Raw genomic sequence first — 27,672 nt, forward strand, 5'->3', positions numbered from 1 at the left:
AAAGATCACGTGGCCGGACCTTAACGAACGGTTCTTTTTGAACGAACCGAGGAACTGAACACAACTTCCTTCTTAAATATCAATTTATATATTTATTTACTCGTAAAAAAGCTACAAATAGTTAAATAATTTCCAAATACAAAATCTCACAAAAAATTTGCCAATATATATTTAAAACTAAACGAATAAAATGAGAAATAAACTAATAAGGCACAAATTCAACAATAAAGAATGGTTTTACCATGTTAATTAATTCATACGCAGTCATAATTGACCTATTATTTTTTAAAAAAATTTAATTAATTTATTTATTTATTACAATCTGCAATTATTATTTACAACATGTAATTTGTGGATACATGAACAACTATATATATGTACAACTATTTACATTGAGGGGAGAAAATAGTCAGTGCTATCCTCCCTCTTCACTTTGTTTTTTGTTTTTTTTAAATTAAATTATAATTTTTATTATTTATTTCATCAATTTATATCATCAATTATCTTTTTGGTCTTCGTTTTTATTTTCTTACTGTTGCACTATTTTTTTTTTCTTTTCAGATTCTCTATGTGTTCATCGCCTTCAAATTTCTTATCACTGCTGTATTAGATGTTATGATCTTAGCCCAACATAGCCCAAGACATCATATTTCTTCCTATATATCTTTGCATTCTAAACACTAAGTGGTGAGGAGTGGTAAGGTTAGATGTATTTCAGAAAAATATATTTTTCATTTTATTGCCAACATTTCAACCGGATTATCTCCTCTTAAACCTATTCCACATAAAGTAGATATCTCTTCCATCCTGCTGTGCCTAAAGATCGCTTTCAGCTAATATTTTTCCTTCGTTGATTTCATTTGATATTATTCTTAATAAATCCATTAGGTTTCGTGGTCCGATTGACCAAATAAATGCTTTTCAACTAATTAATCTTTATGTAAGGTATTGGTTAAGATTAAAAAAAAAGTCAAAAGTTCAAATCCCGTTCGTGACCCTGACTTTTTCTCTCAACAGAAAAAGTTTCCTTATCATGTCCACGTTTCGAACTTTATTGAGATCATCTTCAGGCTCAGTGTTTATTTTCTGCGTAATTCTTGTGTGCCGTGTTGACAGTGCCACCTTAGTCTTAAGCCTTTTTCAATGGCACCAATCAATCATTCCACTGTGGGTCATTGATGTTCTGGGATGTCATTTCCTTGGCACAGAATCGGTTTTTATGGAAGGAAGATCTCTAACTCCACAGAGATAGTTAGAAGACAAAATAGAAGAACATGTGCCATTTGCCCCCCCCCCACATCTGTGATAGATTCTTGATAATGCAGGATAATGCCAGACCCCCATAGGGCATAGAGCACATATGTGGATGACTATCACAATTAGGTTGGACTTGAGTGCTTGGGGTGGCCAGCTCGAAGTCCAGAACTACATTTTTGAACACATTTGTGATCAACTTAAGCGACTTAACCAGGTCCTAACACTCTAGAAAAATTAACAACAACCCGAGTTAGTAGCGATAATGAATGCAAACGGGTAAAGTATAATTTTTTACACTTATGTTTAGCAAAAGTTATCAGCAAGTTACTGATGATAACGTAGCACGTATGCACGTGTATCATGTAACATGGCCGTTACCTCCCAACGATAATATCTTTGGTTTATTTATAAATTCTTTTTTAAAATTGTGTTTATGTTATTTTTGTATTTAATTAGTTAAATATCGCCTTGAGGAAAACGAAATGCTTCCTCAGAAAAGGTACTACAGGCAGCGGGCTCATTCGAACCCCATAGCCGACCACAGTTTCGACTACCCGGTCAGGCCTGAAGATATGGACTGGTCCCGCCTTTATTCCAAATCCGGCGAAAGGGAAATAAAGGTGGATTTCGCTGATATCGGCTGCGGTTACGGCGGCCTCCTGGTCACCCTCTCCCCGATGTTCCCGGACGCTTACATCCTGGGCATAGAAATCCGGGTCAAGGTGTCAGATTATGTCATGGACAGGATCAGGGCTCTGAGGGAGCAGAACCCCGGCTCGTATGGCAACATCGGCTGCATACGGTCCAACGCGATGAAGTACCTGCCAAACTATTTCCGAAAAGGACAACTTAAAAAGATGTTCTTTCTCTATCCGGACCCTCATTTCAAAAAGGCGAAGCACAAGTGGAGGATTATCAGCCCGACCCTTCTTGCGGAGTATGCGTATGTACTTGCAGACGGTGGGATCGTCTACACTGTCACGGATGTCGAAGATCTACACCACTGGATGGTGAAGCATTTCGTCGAACACCCTCTATTCCGAAGGATGGACGATGTAGAACTCGAGTCGGACCGAGTCGTTGCCGCTCTTCTCGATAGCACTGAAGAAGGGAAAAAAGTCTCTCGGAACAAAGGACAAAAATTTTTAGCTGTTTTTGTTAAAATAAAAGACACTTGCGATTTAAAAAAGAATTACTGTGATAATTAAGTTTTATTTATAAGTACACAGCTATTTTCAGACTTTTATGCATTGAAACATTTCATTTACTTTTAACAAAATATATTATTATTACTGTGTGGTAATTTTATATAATATTTAACAATTGATTTAAAAAAAATAAGCCTTACCTCCTCTACTGAAAATGATGGAAAACATTTCCTTTTAAAAGAAAAAAATCTACCACAAATGCTGTACATAAAAAATAAAAACTCAATATGTAACAAATAAATTACTCTATGTGGCTTCATCGATACACAGGGAGCTTTGACAACATATGATATTAATTGATCAAAGCTGCGGCCACAAATAATGGATACATAACTACAAAATACAAAAATTAGGTAGAGAATATTCATATCTGTTGTTACACTTTTCTAGACCAACTCAACATTTATTTGGAACAAACAGAGAATACAAGTCAGCCATAAATCTAACTCTAGGTGTGAGCTTATTGACAAAATGAGCATACCCCAAATGACATCAACGAAGAAGTTTCCACATTCTTCAGACGATACTAGCTTCTCCTTTACGCTGCTTCCTAAACACTTGACAACTGACTCCCCCTAGTCTCAACACTCTTCATCAGTCAACTCTCCTTACTTTGGACCACTCATTGACAGTTGACGCTATTCAACTTGTCTCTACCCTTGAATACTTTCTTTGTGTCTTGACCTGGTTTCCTCAATGTCTGATGACTGACTCCTTTCTGACCGAGTCCTTTTATTGTCCCTTTTTTTTATTGTCCAATCCAAGATGGTGGGAAGGAAAAGGAAAATCCATTGGGCCTGACGGTCAACGACTTTTTTACAAAGGCGCCATCTGCACAATACCTCATAATTCTAGGGAGCTTCCATTACACAACCCCTTGGTCTTTGGCCGATGGTCTTCTGTAGTAGGGTATAGATGTGTGATTGACATAATCCCCAATTTAAGATGACCCTCAACTTGATGCCTGTCAACTTTCCCTCAATATTATTATTTTTTTTTTTTTAATTATTTGCTTGTCATGTTTCTACACCCTTTAGATTTTTAGGAATGTTCCTTTCTTCCCTATTGAGTAGGCGAGCTGTAAGATTTACAGCCTACATTTAAAAAAATTCCTTATAACTTTTGCCTTAACAATTATTTTCAACTCATTTATTTCAACGTACATTAAGATGAGGATTTTAAGGATGAAAAGTTTAAAGTTTACAATACAAGAGGCTGTCCCCAAGGAGTGGTCACTGGTGGACGACCTACATAGGCTTTCATGTACAAGGGTATGCAGACAGCAGTTATAACACAATTAGAGGCAATTTTTTGTTTTTTAACCTTGAAATTTTAAATTTATATTTTTTGTGGATTTGCTATTACACATTGTTCTCATTCAACAATTCATGATTGTCTATTTATGGATGTTACTTTAATTATTCTACATATTCTGATATTTACATTATTTTAATTAAATAAATATCAACACAGATAAAACAATTTTTAAACAACTTTGCAGTTTGTATATTCAAACATTGGAATTATAAAACAGAAGCATTGGAATGAATTATAAAAATTATTCTTTTTCTTTTTCCTCGGTGCTTTTAACGAGCGTAAGACTGGAAAAATTCTCCGGCTGAACTTCTGCGGGTATTGAACTGCATAAAATTTGGACGATACAAGTGATTTTTCCTGTGGACAAAATATACAATAATAATAATAATATAATATATAATTTAATTAATTGAGGTTTTAAGTTGAGATAAAAACCTAAAAAAAAGTTGAGATAATAATTAAATGTTATTAATTGGTCAAGCGGACCACGAAAAATAGTGAATATAATATATAATATAGTAAGTGGTTGTCAGTTTTCTTACCTGTCCAACTTGGGTGCATTGCTTTGTAAATAAATATGTAATAAGCTAAAGTTCCAAGAGCAATGAAAATCATCGCTCCAATATACTGTGGCGCCGGTTCTAAAACTAATGGGACGATTGCCAGAAATAAAGACAAACCGCATATGAAGATTGGTATAAAAAGAGGAACCTAATAAATAGAAAGTATATTATGAAGTTTATTATTAGGGTTAACTGTATTAAAGAAATTTACTTTATAAGTCCTATTAACATCAGGTTTTGTATGTCTCATTATTAAAAGAGCAACCATTGCCAGTCCGTAAAATATCCATATTAGAAACCCAACGAATTCAATTAAAGCGGTGATGTTCCCAATCATGATAAACACTATTGCCAGAATACCCTGAAATACATTAAACAAATTGTATAATCATCGCCAGAACAGTTCAATTTTGTGCAAATTACTTGTAACATCACTGCTGGAGCAGGAGTCATTTTTCGAATATGGATGAAAGATAGGCAGCTGATTAAATGCCCTGCTCGTCCAGCGGCCAAACACAGTCTTACAAAAAATAATTTAAAAATAAAACATATAATATGATTACTTTTTGAAAATGGATTTCAACTAGAATACTTTTACTACTTTTAAGTAAGTACTAACTTTATACCTTGCAACGCCGAATTGGACGCTCATGCCACAGCCGAATGTCGAAAAGGCAACAGCAAGCGGTATGATAAATGCAACCGGTCCGAATAGTTTTTCGGCGAATAACTAGCAATAAAAAGTTAAAATTCAGAGATAATCATTACTTTCTGAAAGTACTAAACTTACAGTAGCCACGGCCGGTGATGCAATGATTTCTTGAGGGCTCAATATAGAAAAATAAGAAACGTTCATCATAAAATATAAGATAGTAATTAATGGCACACCTATTGATATGCTCATTGGAATATTTCTGAAAAAAAAAAAAATATTACAAATATACATATCATTCAATTTGCACATATGTGGATATATGTGTAGATTTGATTTTATCAATCATAATGTAATAAATAGATAAGGAAAATAAAAATGAAAAAGTTACAATTTAAAATTATATTTAAACCTTAAATTATAATTTTTTTTTTATTACATTTATTTGGTATTTACAACTACAAGTGATGTATTAAGTAAATATGTTCGTTTATGTTGAATTATCATTTGAGGCTCTTGTAGGAGAAGTTGCCCAGTGGTAACACTCCTTCACACTGATACTTGTCTTCACACAATGAGAAGGTCTCGGGGCCACTTTCGCTTCAATCGTCTTGGAGGTTTTTCAGGTAGGGTTGGAAGTGATACATTTCGTACGAATAGATTACTGTGTGCGTTTAGTGATTGATGAAATTTTTTATATCGAGTTTGGATGAGTTCGTGTACAAACGGGATGTGTAGGTCTTTATGGATAGTGTAATTTGAAACGTAAAAAGGAGCATTTATAATTTGACGGAGAATTTTAGATTGGATTGATTGGAGACGCTGGGAATTGGAATCCTTGGTTGAGCCCCACACTTCACAACCGTACACCCAGAGAGGTCTAATCATGTCTTGTAAATTAAAAGTTTACTTTCAAGGTCTAATTTTGATCGTGAGTCGAGTAGTCTTTTTAACAATTTATAACGTCGGTTTGTTTGCTGTCTTTTCAGTCTTGTATGGGGATTCCAAGTCACTCGTTTATCCATGAAAAGTCCAAGATAACGCACAAGGTCAGTGGTAGGCAATGGAATTCCATTTATATTCACTGCAGGACAGACATTTTTACGTAAGGTAAAATTGATCTGTGTGCTTTTTGTTAGGTTTACCTTTATTCTCCACTTTGTGAACCATATTGTTAATTCATTCAGGTGTTGTTGTAAGTGTTGCGTGTTAATTGAGGGGTCCGAATTGCATGTAAGAATCGCTGTATCATCAGCGAATGTGTGTGTCGAGATGTCAACGTGTGTAGGAATATCTGCAGTGTATATGGAAAATAGAAAAGGGCCAAGTATGCTTCCCTGAGGAACACCCGCCCTTATGCATATATAAGGTGAGAATTCAGTTCCCTGACGGACTCGACAAAATCGATCAGTCAGATAAGATCTCAGTATAAGATAGTACGTATGAAGGAGGATGTTCCTCAGTTTCCAAAGCAAGCCCGAGTGCCAGACTCAATCGAAAGCCTGTTCTAAATCAAGAAAGACACCCAAGCAATGCTGTTTTTGTTCAAGAGAAGAGGCTATATTGTCAGCAACATGATGTAATTGTTGAGTTGTCAAGTGAAATGTGCAGAACCCAAACTGATGATCTGGAATAATATTAGAATTTTCAATTATTGGCAGTAATCGTCGGAGAAGTAGTTTTTCTAGTATTTTGGCAAGGATAGAAATGAGACTAATGGGTTGATAGGAATTTGGAAGATCAGAAGGTTTATTTGGCTTGTGAATCATTTTAATTATAGAGAACTTCCATTGCAATGGAAAATATGTGGTCCTGAGTACAGCGTTGTATAGGTATGTTAAGAATACTAAGCCTCTGTGGGGCAAATTTTGTAATATTTGTTTTGTAATTAGATCATAACCTGGAGCTTTTCGTGAAAGTAGTTGTTTAATAGTTTGTCGTATGTCTGATGGAGTTAATGCTTTAGGAGGATAAGAGAGTTGCAAGGGGACATTCAAGTCGTGTTCAATGTTAAGCTGATGATCATGATCAAGTATGTCATGGTGTGCAGTAAAAATTGTGGAAAGATGCTCTGAAAACAATTTAGCAATGTCGGAATTGGAATTTGCCCAAGCATTGTTTCTACGTATAGGAGGCGTGTGGTCCTTATATCGTAGGATCTTACGTGTACAGTACCACAAAGACTTGTCTGTTTTGGAAAGCGAAGTAGTATATTGTTTGTACATTTCAGCCCTAAGTTTGGCCAGTTCTTCTTTCAGCTTTCTCGCGAGTTGGTTCATCCGTCGATGATCACTCGGATATCTGTTACGCTGCCAGATTGCCCTGGCCCTTCGCTTTTCAGTTAGAAGTAGCCGAATGTGTGGAGGTAATAATAACTGCTGATTATTTCGAGGTGGTGGTATGGAGGTTGACACCCATGCTGCATGCTGTATCAATTTTGTAAAATCGTCTACAGCTTTGTCAATTTCTTCTGCAGTTTTTAGAGATGTGTGTAGGTTAACATTTTTGTTTATTATTGTTTTTTTCCAATCTGTAGGTCCAGTTATTAGGCAAGGATATTTTGGTACAATGGAAGGGGCAGAATTTAGAATTAATTGAACTGGGCTATGATCAGAAGAAAAATCAAATGAATTTGAAATATCCAGATGGGTTGAAGAGATTCCGGATGTTATAAAATAATCTAATATATCAGGAAGTTTACGGGTAGATGTTGGCCAGTACGTTGGGTTTGGTGGTGTCATAACAGTGTAAGTGGTTGAGGATAAAGAGTTAAGGAAGTTCCGTCCACGTGGATTAGAAACCCGGCAACCCCACTGTGGGTGCTTAGCGTTGAAGTCACCCCCAGCAATGAAATGAGGTCCAAGTGATCGAAGAAAAGATAGGAATTCGTGTTGTGACAAATCTTGGTTAGGAGGACAATACACAACTGCAATATTCAATTGGAAGGAGGAGGTATTTTAGGTGATGGAAGTGGACATTAGTGTGTATGATGTGTTTACAAAGTGTGATAAAGTGCGACGGATGAGTTAAATTATAATGACATGAAAATTTAACGAGTTTTTAAACCAAAATATTAAGAAAAATAAATTTTATTTATATTAAAAAATATATATATATAAATTTTTGTACTAACTTTTGAGGTTGTTTTATTTCTTCAGTCACAACAGTCACAGATGTCCTAAACAAAATAATTACTACATATCATTCACCTTGATGTATGTTTTGCTATTGTGTTGCATAACTTACCAGCCATCATATGCCCACAAACCGTTGAAGATAGCTAAAACAAGATCTTTAACGTTTGTACTAGTCCCTTGAAATCCTGTTTTCAGATGTTCAACATTTCCTGGCAAATTTTTACTTCAATACCTCAATAAATAAATAAAACATTAATTAACATTTACCTCTTGCTAGACAATATATTCCACCAAAAATGACAGCTACGCAAGCGAGGACTTTGAGCGAGGAGAAAATATTTTGTATTTTTACGTATAGTTTTACACTCATGTAATTGATATAAGTTATCAAAGCTGTAACAGATGCATATATTTTTAATTGCGTTTATCAAAAAGCAAGTGGAACTTTTCAAAACTATTAGTTACAAAACCTTACTAATTGCAAATAGTGCAATCAGTTTCTTGAGAATTAGCTCTACAGAAGGAGAAAGATGTACATTAAGAGCTTTTATTATCGGAGAATAAACATATTCTGAAAAAGTTAAAACAAGGATAGCCACCTCTGCTGGCCTCACCAATAAAACTATAACCCAAACATATATGAAACTTGGGAGCGAGCCGAAAAAACGATGGAGATTTGTAAAAGCGGCTTGGAAATATGCGTACTCTGCACCAGAGCTTGGGACAACAATGCTTAACTCTGCAAACGCAAGTGCTCCTGGAAAACAGAAATTGTTTTACTTATTTTATGATAAACGGTTTTTAAAACACTCACCAATATATGATATTATGCCACAAACAGCCCAAATTATTAAGCATAACGCGACCGAACCTGATTTTTCGATTACTCTTTTTGGAGTTATGAATATACCAGACCCTGAAAGATAAAACATATTAAACTTATTATAACATCAAAGACAAGTTAATGAAAGTTAATAAATTATTGTATTAATCAATTTATATTAAATCTTCCCTAACCATCCCTATATTAAATCTACTTTTGTTAGTTAACAAGTACTAAAAAATATTGTGGGCAGTTTTAGGGTCAGCAAACTAGATTTTTTTTTTTTTTTTTTTAATAATGGATATCAGGAACTGGAAGAGTTCCCCCTGAGTACTGCAGCTTTAGTATGCAGCTAATTGTACTTCCTTCCTGGCTCCATTTTTCAGAGCACACGTATGAATTTGAGCCCCCCGGCGTGCCGGTGTTCTTCCATCAAAGAAACTTATTTTTGAAGGAGGTTGGGATCAAATTCAGGGTCGCCGAGATCTGATCCTGCCCCAGACCTTCCATTGATCAGTGCCATGTCATTTTTTTCAATTGCAGTCACCGGTCCCCTTAGGTGTTAGAAAAATAGTCCAGAGGTGTCGGTGGGAATTGAACTCATGACCACAAGTCTGACACCTTAACCACTTCGCTACCACAGTCCCCTGCCTCCTCTTACCTACTTCCTATTAATCTATTTTATTTTGATGCTGGAGCCAACTTAATACTATTGTATGCTAAGATGACTCTTTCGCCTCCCTATCCTATTGCCAGCCTTTCCCAACCTCAGTGCCTTTCTAGGATGAAATGTAAATACAATAAACACAAAAAAACGTTATACATATAATAATAGATTATATGGAGCCAGCCTTTTTACGAATGTGCACCGCGGACCAGTATTGGTATATTGCGCATTATACATGTAATAAAAATTTTACATTTAAAAACATGGTAGTATGGTTAGCCCAAGTATGAAGCCTTCTCCACTCTTGCTAATAAATTACATTCTCACTGCACAATTATTTCACATTGCACCAGCATATTTGATATTCGTTGGGTTAATTGAGGAAGGAGTCCTTTCCATTCATGCTAATAAATTGCCTCAAAGTGTTCGATATTCTTCGAATTAATTGAGAAAGAGCCTTTCCATTCATGTTAATAAATTAAATCACACACCAGACTTCATTCACACTGCCTCAGTTAATTCACGAGGAATGTCTACATTCAAAGCGAATAAATTCAAATATTACCTTTTCCCTTTTATATCTGTTTTTTCTCATCATGGCTAATTTTGCCATCATATATTTTGTTATCAATATATAATAATTATATTATACATATAATAATATATTCATCAACATATCCAAGGTTGGTGTTAAAATATTGAACTCATAAATTCACCCTCCCTAGAATCATTCTCCTAAAAGCCCTGGAGAGTGATATGTGACCAAGCCAAAATGCATAAGCAAAAGTAATAAATTGCAAGGCTAATCTCTAATACAAACTCTGGATATAAAAAGAAAAACAAAGGAAGAGGAAGAAAATTGGTAAATTATTTGTTTATTTAATGGATAGTTTTCCATATTTAAAAGTGAAATTGTTTAAATAGCTTAAAGTGAAGAACAATTTTAATTTAAAAATTAGCTTCGTTAATAGAGTTGTTTATTTCATTGAAAACAAAACACTTACCAATCATAACACTGACAATTAGTCCGACAGCGCTAAAAAGGCCAATTTCTCTTCTCAACATTACTGTCTTAACTTTTTTGGCCTTTTTTTTTTGCACTTCAGATACCTTATTAGATTTTGTAATCTCCTCGCTATCTTAGAGGAAAACGAAAATTTTATTGTTTTGAATAAGTCTCTGACAGGCATTTATTTCGTTTATGCTTACCCATTTTGTCATCATAGATCGGAATTTCCTCCTCTGGTTTCATCTTTTGCTGCATCGCCTGTAATTTAATTATTAATAGTCAAAACCATGCATATTTTTGCTACAATTTTAACAAATGTAAATGTCATTTTAATTATGTATTATACCGTTATTTCTGCAGCTTCTGGCTCAACCTCTTTGTCCAGTACCTCTTGTTTATTTTCATTCATCTTTCTAAATCAGGTAGATATATCTTAATAAATAAAAAAAAGAAATATTGAATGTACCTAGCATAGGTACCAAAGAAAAAATAAAAGATAATCTTCATTAAAAATTACTGAATCGTAGAAATCTAGCTTATCTGCAAAAATGAAAGAAACAAAAACTATCACTTACCTGTTTAAAAAAATGGTTAGATGTTCAAGCACAAAAATGGAAAACTAACTGAATAAAATTGTTCAACCAATTAAAGCCATTATCCTTCAAAAGATAAGCATATCTCAAAATTATGCAAATCAAACTATTCCAAATTTTATTTGGATATTTCTTTTAAAACTTTCTTGCTTTTCAGATGATTTGTGTGAGTCAATGTCAGGTGATTACTTCGTTCTTCAATTTTTACTTTTAAAAAATCTATTAGTAATTAAATAAAAAGCAGCAAACAACAACATAAAAGTATGCAAAATATGCTCTAATTTAAAATAAAACACAGGACTGCAAATATTCTTTTTTTTGCAGATATTATAGTATCTATTATTAATCATTTAAAAAAAAAAACTTATTAAAAAATCATTAAAGATCACACTGTATCTGTTAGAGACTGGCTGAAATGATTAAGTGTAATGCAAAAGAATGAATCAGTTTATCCAATTTGATCCTTAATTGATTCTTGACCTTGCGTACAACCACTTGTTACAAACAGTGAACAGTTGAATATAAAAGAAAAACATGATCAATGATGGTAATTAGAGTAAAGTAGATGTTAATAAAAAAAAGTAAGAATTTAAAGCTAACAGATGGAAAAGCATAAAGTTTGTTGTGTTGTTGAAAATGAGAACTGAAACAAGAAAATAATTATTCTGCACAGCAGCAAATCAGATAAATTTAATACTGACCAGATGATCAGGCTGAGTAAAGCTAAATATTTTTAACTTGTCTACCCATACAGGTAATAAATCAGAATAATATTGATAAACAATTCAGCCACAGATTTTATTCTGGAAGATGCTGAAATGGTGAAACAAGTCTGACAGACCCAGCAAGGATAGGCGGACCAAAATTGTTGGTAATGATAAAATTTTAGATCCATCTTGGATAAATTACATGTTTAATCTTATTTATCTTTAGAGGGGGAATGAGTTTTTTCCTGATTTCTTCCAACTTTGCATAAGACTTAGGAGAAGATTATCAATAACCAAATTTTACCCCAGTAACCATTTTACTTGTCACGCACACTCTTAAATATATTTTTCTTAGTTCATTCATACCTCTATCACTTTTTTACATATATAACTAACCTAATTGATGGTCGATAGGGTACTCAATATTCTGCCATTAGCCCTCTCACACTACACATTCACACCAATAAATACATTCACTCTTGACACACAACTGTCATAACTACAATAAGACAAGCCTTGTAACAATAATAAATTGTTACAAATAATTAAGAATATGGGGAAGTATTCGGGAAGTTGGGGGAACGATGGGCTTTAAAAAAAGCTCATTGTGACCGAGGATGTTGGGAATGTTCCTCAAAAATCCAGAAGGATCTAAGAAGTTGTGGAAAAATAGCAGGTCGGTACATATAGGGGGCTGACCGGCTGTTCAGAAGAGATGTAATTTGGAACTCAAGTGATGGTCATCGAAGACTTATAAGGTTAGAGTTTATATTTCAATATTTAATTTTTGATTATTAAGTCTATTTAATTATTTTTGATCATATTATTTTTTTTAAGAAGGAATTGTAGTTGTAGAGCAATTTTTTTACATTTTGTTTTATTGTAATTAAATTTAATTGTGCATAAAGTTTTTACAAATTGTAAATTATTGTGTTCGCAACAGCAGAGGTCATATCAACCCTCAGGGTGCTGGTGTTTTTGAAAAAAAAAAGCCCATTTGTAAATTTGTCGGGTTCAAATACAGGGCCGCTGGATCGAACCCGGGACCTTTACCTTACAGTGATGAGCACTGTTCAACACCTAAACCATTGCGGCTACCGACACCGTACAAAACAATCCTTTAATTAGTTATTCTCCCTTTCTTAATACAATTCCTATTTTCTGGATCCCCTAAATTCTTCCTTTAAAAAATTAATTGGAAAAGGAGACCCAGATACTTGCTGTCATAATCAAGCAGAATTCTCATTCCTTCATGATCTATAGAACTAAAATATATATATACATCTACACGAGCAGCCTTTCTTTTCACTCTGGATACATTGTAGGCAAAAGTAAGGGTCCATTAAACCTCGCTTATTCTTAATCAAGTGAGGATGACCCTTCTTCTACAACTCAGATCCTCTGGCCACCTATCGACAGTGCGAGCACAACTCTTGCAATGCGAGAGCTTCTCAGCCGATCCGAATGCTGCCACTTTCATTTACACATGTTTTTTTATTGCATTTTTAACACCGTAATCATTATGTCCAGAGGTTGGAACTTCATCTGTCGTTTTGTTATCCTCCTGATCTATGTGTACGTGTGCAGAAAGTAACTAAGTTATCATTAGCCATGTAATTTTTTTATCGTATAATACATCACCAGGAGGGACCTCGAGTCCTATATTGCATTAGATAATAAAAGTTACTACAAAAATTGAACTGGTACCAAAATTCTAAAGTTTAAAATTGAAATCCTGAAAAGTTGTCTTTTTTCATTTAATCGGTTTTGCCTTGAAAGTGAAGAAATGAAGGCAAGCACAAATATCGAACAATGAAATATTCTACTTTATTATTTTTTTTTTTTTTTACAATTGCCGAAAAATTAGATAATGTTTTATTGTAATTTTCAAACTAAAACAATAATTTTTATTTAGTTATTATTTTTTTAAGTTAAAGAGAATTTTTCTATGTATTTATTATTTTATCGAGTTCTCAATAAAGCATTTACAATTAAATAGTCAGATAAAAAGAAAAAGTTCATATTATTATTATTATTTTTGCCGGCTTGGGCAGAAAGTGAAAGTGGACCAGGGATGCAAGACCACGTGCCCTTGTAATGTATAGAACCTTCCTTATTATCAGTTATGTTGTGTTATGTTATACGTATGACCTTCCTTGCTGGGATTGTCGACTATTTCTAAATGAGACAATAGTTTTAAGTTTAAAGCAAATAACTGTAAACTGTCATCAATTACCAAGTAACAATGAAATTCATTTTTAAGAACGTACCAATGTCTTCGGCCAGGCATGGAGTGCTTTCCTCCTTTTCGAAATTCCCGGAAAAAATATTCGAAACGCCTCTTCTCTTAGTCAGCACAAAGGTAAAAGGCCTTTGTCGACAAAGGCTAAATAAACCCCGCATTGCTTTTATTTGAAAATATTTTTCTGCCCTTGACCCACTGTTTACCCCACTAAGCTAAAGAATTATATTCCTTAGTAATTACTTTTGTTCGCAGGGTGGCAGCGTTCCTCACATCACACATGAAGTTCTCCAGCTTATTACAAAGGACAGTCACATAATGCAGTTCCCGTTACCGTCAACAATGCTCAGCCATGAAACCGTCAAAGAATATGCCAAAGGATTAGCTCATTTTTGCGGACTGAAGGTATACGACTAAAACTTTCATCGATCCACCGATCGTATCATGCAGAAATTAATCAGTATACAAATGTTAGCAGTTGTTGATGAGTAACAACTGTTGTTTTGAAGATATTTCGTTTGAGGAACAGGAATGTGGTCCAAAATGAATACTGTTGTATCTTGCCAAGCTTTCGGCTATTTTTAAGCCTTCAGGGTTCTACAATTTAATAAATATATATTACAATCACATCTCTTTTTTTAAACATGTATATAATTTTGCATTCTCTTGGACTTAGAAATACTCAGTAAGGGATGAACTGTTGTTTTCTTGTTGTGTATTTGTTTGCTGTTCGATCTTTCTTTTTGCTTATATTCATGTTGCCACAATAGCAAAATAAAGAACAAACTGGATAATCTGGGATGGTCAAATTGCTTGTATTCTACAGTAAATCCAGGGAAACTTCATTTTTTCTAGTATAGTCTAAATATCTCTTTTTTTCATCGCTGTAAACAACAGTCACAATGTTAGAAATATAAAATCAATTGATATTACATTAATTACTAATTAAAATTAGTAAAAAAGTGTATTTTTTAGTGACCAGCTATTTAATAATTCATTGGATTCGTGATGAGTGGTTAAGAATGAGATAGTTTGCAAAAACACCTTTTTAATTTTTTGCCGATGTTTCGACCTTTATTCAGGTTATCTTCGAGGCGTAAAATGTAGTGCTATCCTTATGGACTCAAAACTTTCACACAAGTTCACACAATATGACACCACAAGAATAGTACCACACTTTATGGCCTGAAGATTTCTGAATAAAGGTCAGAACAGAAAAAAAGATATTTTTCTAACTACCTTGTTTTTGAGTGCTCAGTGATGGAATTCATGATGTCTTAGGTGGTTAGATTGTCGAGGTACAGTTTCCCATGTGCGTTGACCTTTTTTTACCTCAAATTTTGAGTTCACAGAGTGCGTTTAACTCCCTCCAATATTTTTTTTAACGGGTGAATTTTTTGGAAAAATCTCGACACAAACTTTTATTTTTGTCTAATTTCTCATGAGTCAAAGAGTTTTGATCTACCTCCCAAGGATAATAGTATATGAATAGAAGCTTATCTAATTCAAAGCAAGATCAATGTAAATTTGTTAAAAGTTTTGTTACATTTAATTCAACATGCAAACTGTTTTAATTTGGACCGACCTTTCTCTCAAGTTATTCATAAAAAACTATTCCAGAAAAACAATTTGTTTATTTATCATTTTAATTGGTAGTGAATTAATTGTATTGCATGTTTCAAAACTTTGCAACTGTTTCCTCAAATAACATCAATTAACAGGATGTTCTAGTTGTACCTCATTAAAGCATGATTGAGCCTTGGAAAGCTTGGAAATTTTGTCCAATTTTCCCAACGTAAAATCATCTCCATTTTTTCTTGTTATGTACAAGATGATTTTTATGACATGCACCGTAAGTCAAACTGCGTAAAAACCAAACTAGTGTAGTGGTTTTTAAGATAAGTATTAACTATGGATTGAAACATTTCATTTTTTTTATTACTCAAAAACTTCAAGCGTCAAAAAGTTTTATTTTCAGACCAGATGAGGTGGTTGATTCAGTTCACTAAATGTCCATGCCACATACGTTTTAATTAAAAGCTTTAATTCTGTTTACATTCTCCTCACACTTTATGTCCCATATCGCATTAGTTTCATATCGAAACTTGCCATGGCAATGCTTTCTGTGGTGAACTCAGTTGATTCAAAAGCAACTGGTGTGAAGGATGAATGCTGAGCTGTGCCTTTTGAGTTAAACAGAAGTGGTTTGAACGGTTCTCAACAATTTACTTAAAATTATAAAATAAATAAATGATTAGGCTGAATAAAAGTTTATAAAGAAAGAAACGGATAACAAATGTAAAAAGTCCTGAAATTATGAGAACCGAAGAAGCTAAAATTGTGCGTTTTGCCCTATTTGCCATTGTCTACAGTTATCGATATTTTATTCATATTATACATTCCATTCATTTGGACTAGGCTGAATAAATAGTCTAACAAAAGAAACGATTAAGAAATGTAAAAAGTTCTGAAATTATGAGAACCAAAAAAGCCAGAACTTGGCATTTTGACCTTTTCGCCACTGTCCATAGTTATTGATATTTTATTCATATTATATGTTCTATTTGCCTAGACTAGGCTGAATAAACAGTTCATAACAAGAGAAACAATAAACAAACGTAAAAAGTCCTAAAATTAGGAGAACTGAAAAAGCCAAAACTGGGCTTTTGGCCCCTTTTTGCCCTTTCCCACAGTTATTGATATTTTATTCATAAATATATGATATTTGGCTACACTCCTCGACACTTGTCCATTCAATTAGTTGAATCAACTAACCACCTTGTCTGAAAGATGGCTTAATGAGCTTAAACTTATATTTGACTGTGTATTAGCAACAGGTAAGGCGGTCGGTACACCTTTTGTTGTCTTTTACAGATTTACATAACCAAGCAATAACACTTTTTTTTGCAGGATTACCTAACTTATTGTACAGTACAAGACCCGAGTTGTTTAACACCGGTCGGTTACAACAAGACAACTGTAGTATCTGTTTGGACAAATATAGGCAGGGTATCTGTCAATGCTGAAAAGTACAGTATCTTATAGTGTCAGATATTTTCCAACTTGATTATACATTTATAGATTTTTTTAAAGATACATGAAAACTATGGAAGCATTTCAACCCGATATGTACCAGATATTAGCGAACACTGACACAAATCTTGATTCGACTAGGAAAAAAGCGTTGAAAACCCTGCGATCATGTCAAATCATTTTTGACGAATGCATCAAAAGGCATCAAGAATCTGAAGTAATTATGTTTGTAGTAAATAATGTTATTTAATTAACTAAAATAGAACTTTTTTTAATAGAAACTAAAAAACTCTGGAGTTATTGGTGTTATCAGTGGTGGAATTGATCTCGATGTCAGGAAAGATCATGTTAAGTACATGCTTGAAAAGCCCGTCAGTGGTTTCTCGATTGAGGGTCTTCACAACAATGGAGCAGACGTTGAAAAAATGGACTACGAAAAGTGTAACATGGTCTTAGAAGAGATTTTGGTACTTGTCAAATAAATACAAAACTTCCATGTAATTCACTTTTAACATTTATTTAGTTTCATTACGGAATTTATTTCCAGAATATATTACCAGAAGATAAACTTAGAATAGTTCCTGGCTGTTGGAAGCCCCAGCAAGTATTAAAGATGGTGGAATTGGGTGTCGATATGTTCGATTCGTCATTTCCATTTATTGTTACTGAGAGAATGTGTGCTCTGACATTTTCTTGGAAATCCATTCCTTTGTAAGGTTTTATTGTATTATAAATAATTACATTTTCTAATTCAGTGGATATGTTCTTAGAGATGTAAGTGAAGTTCCTAGCCAAAATGTAGAAGAAGAAATCAACTTAAGAGACATTAGGTAAGATAAAAGTCAAACATGATTTTTTATATGATGTAATTTTTTGTTTTGTTTCAGATATAAGGAAGATTTTGGCCCATTAAAAAAAGACTGTACTTGCCTACCATGCAGAAAGCATACACGAGCTTATGTTTATCATTTAATTGAGAGCAAAGAACTCTTAGCATCCACATTGCTAATGATGTATGTTTTTTTTAATTACAAGTTATTATATTTTTATGTTAACTATAAATATATAACTATATATTTATTTTAACTATTATTATATTTTTTATTATATTTATATTATATTATTATGCTTGTATTGAAATAATTTATATTTTTAGGCATAATCTTCATCAGTATATTGAATTTTTCAAAGCAATAAGACAATCAGTTGGCCAAGCACAACGAATTTTACTTTATTAAGCCATTGTTTTATTAACTAAAGCACTTATTTTTGTAAATACACTTATTTATTATACAGAAAATCAAAATTGTTGTGTTTCCTGTCTAAACAAATTCATAAAACATTTGAATATAGATTGTGCAATTTAAAGACAGGATCTTGTTTTTGTGACTGCATCTACAAGACAATAGTCGGTTGATGGGACTAATTTTGTGTTGTGTTTTAAATGAAAACGAATATATTCAAATAAGGGGGAAATTCTGTTAAATGGGCATACCATTGTTATGCTTAATTGAGCAGTACTTTCATTTATTTTGTCAACCGAGAACAAATTAACTGCGATTTTTAAAAAACTTTCTTTTGGCTTTTTCCTTTGGAAATACAGTATAAGTAAAAATACAGAACTTAGGGGACCATAAAATTTTGTACGTTCTGAGCGGTGTATATCTGAACATTTCATCTAATTGATAGGCATGTATGTTTATAGCAGAGCAGTTTTTATTATATAAGTAACTATATAATTAGTAATTACATAATTTATCCAGGTTTATGATGAAGTACAAAATACATATTAACCTCCTACAGTAATTTATTTACATAAATGTTTTTAAAACATTAATACATATGCATGTACAAATGTGAATGGAGTTAGTTATTTGACTACAGTATCATTGTAGTATGTAATATGTTTCTTTTTTGGCCTGTATTTTTTTAAACTTTATGCGCTTATTAAGTTTAACTTAGTTTGATTATATTCTCTTTAATTTTCACAATGCCAGATATTTTGAAATGAGTCTGCTTGCACAATCTCCCAATCCAATCTATGAAATTATCGCAAATTTTTCCTCAACAGAAGAGGGTAAAGTCATGGTTTTTTATTTACTTATTTTTTAAAAGTTTATTTAGAGATCTTTTAAAGGCATTTATCATTAAAAAAATAGGGAAGAATCTTTTCTATAAGCTGGGGTTACTTTTACGTGCTCCGCTATAACTGATAGTTATATATAGTTCCCTATGTGTTTTCTTAACATAATTCACAGAACCGAAGGTTTTGTATGTTATAACCGATGTCTTTATGAACAATTTCTACTGTATTATTGCCATATGATTTTTAAAAATTATTATCATTATTTTAGTAGGTATTAGTTTTTAGCAGGTAGTTTTTATTTTGTTTCTCTACCTAAGCATAATGAGAAAGATTAGAGGTGATGGCTGCCTCCCTTCTTTTACTTTTCTCCGTCTTTATTCCATAAGGTTAAAGGTTTATTCCACAGAATTTCTTTTGCCTGCCTCCTGAAAACCACGGTTTTGTTTTCAGATTTTGGAATAAAGCTCGTTAATATTCGCCAGCTATTGCTGAGCTGTTAGTCTTTATTTCATAGATGGAATTCAATTGGTTGAAAAAAAAGTTTAATCTGTTTTAGGAATTTTTATCTGATGGGTACACCAGATATAGTGGCTGCCTTCGCCAATGCGTCTACCATACAATGAATACCCACATGACCTTAATCACATTTTGTCAAACATTTTTTAGCTCAGAGATCTTTTTGTAAATACCCACAATGATATGATTATGAAATTCACAGCTTGGGGTTACCTTACCCATATTATCTACAGTGCATCAACAGTCCGTTAAGAGGCAGAATCTAATTTCCTTCCTTCTTTTAATGTATTCAAGTGCTTTACCTATGACGGTCTGTGTAGACAGTGATTGAGTTTGTTCTTTATATTTGTTTTTGTAATAAAAAATGGCGCGATACTGCTTTAGTAAGACACAAAGACAACAAACAGTTCCAAATGTGACAATACTGAAGTATCGTTGATGGAACTATATGAACTAGATGAATACATGAAAAAAAGTAGCATACAAGTTTCACATAGATTGGTGATGATATTGAATGAATGATGCAAAAAAGTAAATAAATAAATCAGGCTTTGATTGAAAAACTTTCTGCATCTTTTCAAGTTTGTCACTGTGTAATCAACAACATGTTGAGCATATTTATAATTTTTATCAAATGAATCATTTACAAAAAAACAAACCCAGATTTGCTCGAGCCATGTCAGTGAACTAATATATATCATTTATAATTGTTCATTTTTATCTATATTTCAATATATGCTAAATAACATTGTGTGGAGTGGATTCTTTTTTGTTAGTCTGATTAAATTCTAATTATTTTATTAGGTTATTTTATTGATTCTATTTTTTTTCTCTTTTATTTCAATCCCATGTTTCTGTGATACAAGAGGGAAGAATCACTTTACAAATTAAAAAAAGGGAGATTTGAATTCAGAACAGCTAAAATGGCAAGTACAAATTGGATGCCCTAATCACTTGGCCACCCTGGTTCAGATCCTGTTATGTTTCTTGCGTACATTTATTACTTGCTGAAGGTTGTCGTTTTTGACGCCGCCTTTGACACAAATTTTTCATTTGGGAAAATTTTTGCACAATTAAGTATAAAGAATAAATTGTTAAAAAAAATAATAAAAGTTGGTATTTATTACTTGCTTATTTTTAAGGAAAATGTCTCTGTTTAGTTTTCTATTCTTACTTAAAACAATAATCTTTTCATACACATACTTGAAAGCAAAATAATTTAAAAACTAAGGAAAATTTTTTAAAGATTTTTTTGTTGTTGTGTGATTGTGTTAAGATGAATGTATAAATATGTTGGCCTTTTTCCCTAACCATCCTTCATAGCTGATCAATTGGTGATTTTATGTTTCAACAAATTCAACATTTTAATTATATTAAAATTAAATTAAAAACTCAAAGAGAATGCAATTTGAACTTGGCTGTTTTCTTTCAAATTGGCCTTAAGCCTTGATTTTTTAATACAAACTAATCAACATTTTAACACCAACCCTGGATATAAAAATTATAAAAAGGTCAAACTACGAAATTGGGAAAATTTGCTGGATATTTTTTATTGGGAGAGCTCCTATCCAACTCGAGAGCGGTCTTTTTTTAGTTTACCTCTTATTTTAAATTTTAACATTCTTTAAAGCTCGTCTTTTCAAATCACAACCTTGTAGGCAGAAGGCATCTTTACTTTGTTGATGGCATATTGCAAAACTCGAAATGAGGAACAAAGAGCAGAGGTGGGTGGGTGATGGGGCAATGTTTAATATTGATGAGGACAGTGGATGGCGGGGAAGATCCTGAAAGCTCACCTACTTACTAAGTTAGAGATCGATGACCTCATAGCATAATTTACTTTTTTAATGATTTGTATGGTTAAAAAAAAATTCTCAATTGTACTCCCGATGTGCAATAAAGTACCATATATTAATAATGCTGTAAAAGTTATACAAACAACAACAAATTAAACAAAAATACAAGTTTTAATGCTCACTAAATTAAGTTTTAAAAGCTAACATTTAGGTATAAACAAATTTGTATTTTGATTTGTAGTTCTTTTAGCATTTTGTTTTATTTAGTGGTTGGCCAGGGAAAAAAGCAAGGCAAGACAGATTCATTTCATGCACTTGCAATTTGACACAAGATTTCGAATATTTAAATGAAATGTGTGGTGATTAGTGACCGTTAATCGATATTTATTTTGAAATCGTGAGATGCGGTCTGGTGTGATGTAGATTTCAGAAAAACATTTTCTTTATCGTGCCAACGTTTTGATCTTTATTGAGATCATCTTCAGGGGCTGGGATGTACAAACATTGTTTACATATTACAATTACATTTTGGATGTGGAAAAGCGAATTTATACAATGCAAAATATATTTTATATATTTAATCAAACAATGTTTGTAAATCCCAGGCCTTGAAGATGATCTCAATAAAGAAAGAAACGTTGGCACGATAAAGAAAATGTTTTTCTGAAACCTACATCACACCAGACCGCATCTCACGATTTCAAAATAAAAATTTGGATGAAAGGTGGTGCCGGGCGACATGGTGAGTGGGGTTTTTGGCTGGTTGTGAGACAACACTCTTGGGTGTACTATGGGTAGTGTAAAACCACCTCAGTGTAAAGTCAAATTATATTTTAAAAAAGCATGAGAATTTCAGGGTTTGGTTAGATTAAATATTTTCTTAGAGTAAGCATGGATTGGTATGCCAAAAAGCTGCAAGTTTGATAAGTGTCCTCTCAAGATCTGCTAAGGTTTTCTGGGGCATTGGAAGTGACACCCTCAATTTTACATTATATTATAATAGCTATTCTGCCCATCTTATCATACTCAATACCAATTGAACAAAGCACTCCAAAGCCAGAAAAATGTTCGAAGACTAATGCTCATAATTAATATGTAGTAACATTTGAATGCCTGATGACTGTAAATTCTCCTTTGTGTTTTAAAAGTGGCTTACTGTTCAGAAAAATTGATAGCCACCGTGCAGAGTAAAATGCTCCTTGGACATCTAAAAATATTAACAAGGATTTTTCCTTCCACACAGTCTCTCACGGCCACTAATGCATCATCATGTCTGGGGTCTGAAAGCATATTGAGAATTGGATATCATGGATACTCAAGTTAAACATTACCCATTCCTACAACCCAGCAAGGGAATTGAAGCGGAAATGGCCCCGGGACCTCCTTATGAGTAGTTCATAAATAACAATGGTTGCTGGCTCCTCTCAAGATATTTGCAAATGATAAATATTGTATCACATTACTGTATGTACATATTTGTACAGATGGTTCTAAAAAAAATCAGTAAATAAAATGTTTTGATCACACCTTTCCTCTTTCGACATAAATTTGTATAATCTTTATATTTTCAGAGGGTTCTTGGATCAATCAATTGTTAGCGAAAAACGAGAAAATATTGGGTACACCGATGTAATGTTAACAATAATTTCAGCTTCAGCTTTTCTGCTATTTTCTACCATGCTATGCTTGTTAAATTGTTCTGGAATAACGTTTCAAAGAATAGTTCCAAAAACATGGATTCTGTTCAATTATTTTGCCAAAAGAAATGTGAAATTTTGTAAAAAAAAATGTAAGCGGAGACATCCTCCTGTTGAGCCGACATGATTCACTGACGAGTCGCGCCTATCTATCGCCTGCAGCGATTGATAAGCTGTGTCGCCCAACCGATACACCGCCGATAATTATCGGCGTCGCATCGCAATCGCGCTGGTGTGCTCTGGTTTAGTTGCAAGGAATACACGATGTAAGCAATACGGTGTCGAATTGCTTACCGCATCACTTGTGGAATCGCCTATTGCATCGCTCCAGTGGGCACCGAGCCTTGGACAATTCAGTGATTTTCAAAACCGCTTCTCAATTTTTAGTGATATTATTAGATTATTAATAATTACTTTATCGATTCTGTCAAGTGACGAAAGCTATAGAGCGTCCTCAGTTTCCGCCTTCTTTTTCTGAGCAACCAGCAACTGTGTGCACAGTAAAATGGGGGGGGGGCGTGCCAACAGCTAGTTCAATTCAGTACCCACTTTCATTCCCAAATACATTCACTTTCACTCCATCTATTCATTCAATCAGGGTGATGGGGGGGTGATCAATATTCCTCCATCACACTTTACACATTATACAACTAACCTAACTGAGGGTCGATGGTGGTACACGATATTCCGCCATCGACCCTCTCACAGCACACATTCACGCTAATAAATATAATCACTCTCAACACAAACTAGGTGTATACAACTATTATTACTATATACAACAGAACAACCCCGTTTCCTCCAAGAACCTGAACAGGGGACCCAAATACTCGCTGCCGAGCTCAAGCCCTATTCTCAAATAGGGTGGCATTCCTGCGCACTCTCTGTTTGGCACCAACGAATTGCACGTTCAATTAGTGGGACACATCGAGCGACCTTTCTCTGCATGCCGGACACATACACGGGCTTTGGCTCAAAAGTAGTGTCCATATGAATTACCTGTATGGTTCACAAAGTGGAGAATGAAAATAAACCTAACGAAAAGCGTGCAGATAAATGTGAGTGTAGTAGTATTTTTCCCACAGTGAGTATAAATGGAACCCCATTGCCTAGGACTGACTTTGTGCGTCATCTTACACTTTTAATAGATAAATTGCTGTTTTGGAATCTCCACCCAAGACTAAAAAGTATTAAAAAGTCTATTGACTTACGATCGACCTTAGATATTGAAAATAAACTTTTAATTTATAAGACAATGATATCTCGCACACTTGATAGCATCTCCAGTCGATTTAATGGTGTATTCTATGCTTATGGTAGCTATACCTATGTAGTTTCACGTTTACGTGTGCGAGAAGAACTAAAACCAATGATCTCGAAAGTATCGAGTTATGAATTCAGTTTTCTTAGGAAAGCGATATAAATTTCCAATGCAAATTGCACGAATCCATGCGTTGCATACAAGATATTTACTCCCACTTCAGAATATCATCGATGGGGCCAGTTCATTATTTTTAAAAATAAAGTTCTTATTTAAAGTCGTTTTAATAAAAATTGGTTAAAGAAACAGAATAAATGATTTCAAAAATTATCAGTTATTTAAGTACGTTTCAAAAGGATTTTCATTTAATAAAAATTAGAGATAGAACTCCAACAGATAACCTTGTTTATGTCTCAACCTTGTAAATATTTGTGAACACTCTTAAATAAAACGTAACAGCTTTTTTGTTCAGAAAACCGTACACACCTAGGGAAAGTCTCATTAATCCCGAGGTGAAATTAGAAATAATTAACATTTTTGTGCGCTTAGAGTTGACGGTGAATCGACTAATTTTATGTGAAATGTATGTAAACACATAAATGTTCTTTTTCGAATGGCTCATTAGTGCAAACAAAGGATAAATGAATTAATTTAAAGATTTGTCTTGTAAAAGACCCCGCTGTCAACCAGATGAACCATGCGCGATGTTCCTCAAAATCTATTCAGTATTGACATCTGCGGTAAAAGAACTTTCATCTTTTTCCTTTTACCATTTGTTAGAAAAGAAGTCCCTCCCCAAAAAACAAAAGGTCTTTGTAGTTAAAAACCTTTTGTTTTTTGGGGAGGGACTTCTTTGTAGTAAGTTGTAAGTAAGCTGTAGTTAAAAACGCTCCCAGAAGTAATAAAAGTTCAGTGTTAGAATTTTAAACCTTTTTCATTTTTTTACCAGGTTATTTCTACTACGAGGTAATATGAACCCTGGTGTTTGTGAAATTTTTTAAAATTAATTTTCGTATGTTAAATCTTGAATCTCAAGTTCTTTTAATCTGATTTCGACAATGGCAGAAGGCAAAAATTAGGAAAACATCACGTGCGCCGAGAGGTCGTGATGTGGCAAGTATCACTTGCTAAAAAGCTTATTATTTTAAGGTTAAATTATTCATAAGGTGCATTTTCGCGTTTTGCATAAAATTTGGTCCCACCTTGACCTTAATGCATAAAAGATAGCGTTATTCAAGTAAGATAAGATTATCCAATAGAATATCAGGACGACCACGATCGCATTTCTGATGAAGTACCAATTTAAAACAATTTACTAGTTTTCAAAACACCACAAGGACTTTTAAAGTAATGTAAAGTATTTCTGGTCATATAGCTTAACGTATAACTACCCGTTGGGTGTTGCGGACGAATATTTATTTATTTGTGCAATGTCCAGACAGGATACACTCCCAAAATAGGACAGTCATTACTGCATAGAAAATAAAAACTAAAAATAAAAGTAACTTTACATTTAATGTAATCATAGACCATGTATATTAATTAGTTAATCAGCAATAAATTAATCGTTTATACACATGTGACTGTGAAAGAATGGATCGCCAATATCTGATGATTCGTTGAGAATTCATTCCTAGGCGAAGAATACAGGCAGAAGACCCATAACGAGCTTTGTGAAAAGGTACGTGAAAGAGATTAAAGTAAAAGTTCCGATTCGGAGCATTCAAATGATAAGAGGAGACCACCTTAGGGGTACAAATGACACCAATAAGTACTCTCCAGCAAAAAGTGAGCGAATCAACAACTCTACGCAGTTTTAAAGAATCCAGCCCAACAGCTTTAAGTTTATCGCAGTAAGACGACCAGATTTGAATACTAAATATTACACAGCTTTACATTGCACTCACTCAAGTCTATCCACATCACATTGATTGACTGGAAACCAAATAACACTGAAATATTCCAAATGGCTTGTAACGAAGGACTGATAAAGGAGATTAATTGCGAAGGGATTGGTGAAGTCCGCAGTCATTCGCCTAGTAAAACCAATATTCCTGTAGGCTTTTTCGTGATGGCGTCAAAGTTGTCTCGGAAATCACAGTTGGGGTTGAAAATCACTCCCATAATCCTTCTCTTAAACAGTTTTAATTCATCATGCTGCGCTATGACTATTTTTAACAACCCCAGTAACATCATTAAAGATCAAAAATAAAATTGATGTGGTGCGAGCCCTGAGGAACACCCGAGTCAGTACGAACCACATCAGAAAGAAATCCTTTATACGAGACAACAAATGATCTATTAGCCAAGAATGACTCACACCAGACTATTAAGGGATGCCAGAGGCTCGTAGTTTTTCTACAAGAATATGTCTATCCATCCTTTCGAACTCTTTTGACAGGTCATTGTACACCCAATATACTGTTGTGGTGGTACGCGCCTTGACAAACCTGATCAATCGACACAAAGTTCTTATAAGTTTATAGAGAATGAATCAGAAACAAACGACTCCGTGATCTTTGCAATAGGAGAACATTTGCTTATATTTGCTAGAAAAGGTTCGGTTATTTGCCTAGGCATGTATCATCGTGTTTCAACAGCTGCGGGTCAATGATTCAGTTGGGCACACTGAATCGAGCAGTTTTGATTTTTCCTATGTTGTTTAAGTGCCTTGAAAACGTGCGCTTGTATTTGGACATTCTCTGATCGTTAATAAGGTATTCTTCCATAATATTCTTGACGACTTGGTTGCTAATTATTGTTGGAGGTCTTCCTCAGAACCGGTTTTCCAATTGCGAACCAACGGCGAATCGTTCTTTAAGACCCAAAACACACCGATGACCTTTAAGTCAAAACAGCCTGATACCGCTCTTTTTAGGGTTTGATTGCGTCTGAATACGCCTGGAGCATCATAAATCCAACCGCAGGCAAAACATATTTAATCATTTGTGAAATGTGGTAGTGAAGACTCTTTTCGTTCTACTGTTTGATAATGCGACAAATTACAATGTTATCAAGACTTCTCTGGAAGAACACCCAAAATCAAACTAATAGAGGACTCATTTTTCATTCACCCTTTCAAGATAAATAAAGAAAATTGGAAAAAGT

The 27,672-nt window shown here is 33.8% G+C and overlaps 3 protein-coding genes across 12 annotated transcripts; 2 read left to right on the top strand and 1 right to left on the bottom strand.

The window, feature by feature from the left end:
- Positions 1-1,124: 1,124 nt before the first annotated feature.
- LOC106665941 (tRNA (guanine-N(7)-)-methyltransferase) lies at positions 1,125-2,572 on the top strand. The gene is made up of 2 exons (XM_014392766.2): positions 1,125-1,533; positions 1,714-2,572. The coding sequence occupies exons 1-2, from the start codon at positions 1,524-1,526 to the stop codon at positions 2,463-2,465; spliced, it is 762 nt and encodes a 253-aa protein (XP_014248252.1). The 5' UTR covers positions 1,125-1,523; the 3' UTR covers positions 2,466-2,572.
- Positions 2,573-3,452: 880 nt separating this feature from the next.
- On the bottom strand, positions 3,453-22,840 carry LOC106665655 (b(0,+)-type amino acid transporter 1-like). Of its 4 annotated transcripts, none has more exons than XM_024226436.1 (15): positions 22,763-22,840; positions 10,980-11,046; positions 10,834-10,891; positions 10,629-10,763; positions 8,949-9,050; positions 8,610-8,891; positions 8,402-8,527; positions 8,244-8,343; positions 8,131-8,175; positions 5,136-5,259; positions 4,972-5,075; positions 4,769-4,865; positions 4,557-4,706; positions 4,325-4,493; positions 3,453-4,139 (listed from the first exon to the last, which is right to left on the bottom strand). In XM_024226436.1, exons 2-15 carry the CDS (start codon positions 11,040-11,042, stop codon positions 4,024-4,026), a joined length of 1,671 nt encoding a protein of 556 aa, XP_024082204.1. In that variant the 5' UTR covers positions 11,043-11,046; positions 22,763-22,840; the 3' UTR covers positions 3,453-4,023. The 4 variants fall into 4 exon arrangements, with proteins under 4 accessions (XP_024082204.1, XP_014247740.1, XP_014247729.1 ...); XM_014392254.2 differs by lacking the exon at positions 22,763-22,840 and adding an exon at positions 11,209-11,450 and having other exon boundaries at positions 10,980-11,065; XM_014392243.2 differs by lacking the exon at positions 22,763-22,840 and adding an exon at positions 11,209-11,449.
- LOC106664877 (queuine tRNA-ribosyltransferase accessory subunit 2) lies at positions 11,842-23,011 on the top strand. Of its 7 annotated transcripts, none has more exons than XM_014390951.2 (10): positions 11,842-11,980; positions 14,197-14,295; positions 14,431-14,580; positions 17,086-17,204; positions 17,269-17,425; positions 17,487-17,675; positions 17,756-17,919; positions 17,979-18,038; positions 18,096-18,221; positions 18,365-18,506. In XM_014390951.2, exons 2-10 carry the CDS (start codon positions 14,206-14,208, stop codon positions 18,444-18,446), a joined length of 1,137 nt encoding a protein of 378 aa, XP_014246437.1. In that variant the 5' UTR covers positions 11,842-11,980; positions 14,197-14,205; the 3' UTR covers positions 18,447-18,506. The 7 variants fall into 7 exon arrangements, with proteins under 7 accessions (XP_014246437.1, XP_014246463.1, XP_014246472.1 ...); XM_014390960.2 differs by lacking the exon at positions 11,842-11,980 and adding an exon at positions 13,944-14,027; XM_014390942.2 differs by lacking the exon at positions 11,842-11,980 and adding an exon at positions 13,962-14,032.
- The last annotated feature ends 4,661 nt before the right edge of the window (positions 23,012-27,672 follow it).

The sequence above is a fragment of the Cimex lectularius genome, unplaced genomic scaffold (genome assembly GCF_000648675.2).
Source record: "Cimex lectularius strain Harlan isolate CLEC.00 unplaced genomic scaffold, Clec_2.1 scaffold99, whole genome shotgun sequence".
Classification (NCBI taxonomy): domain Eukaryota; kingdom Metazoa; phylum Arthropoda; class Insecta; order Hemiptera; family Cimicidae; genus Cimex; species Cimex lectularius.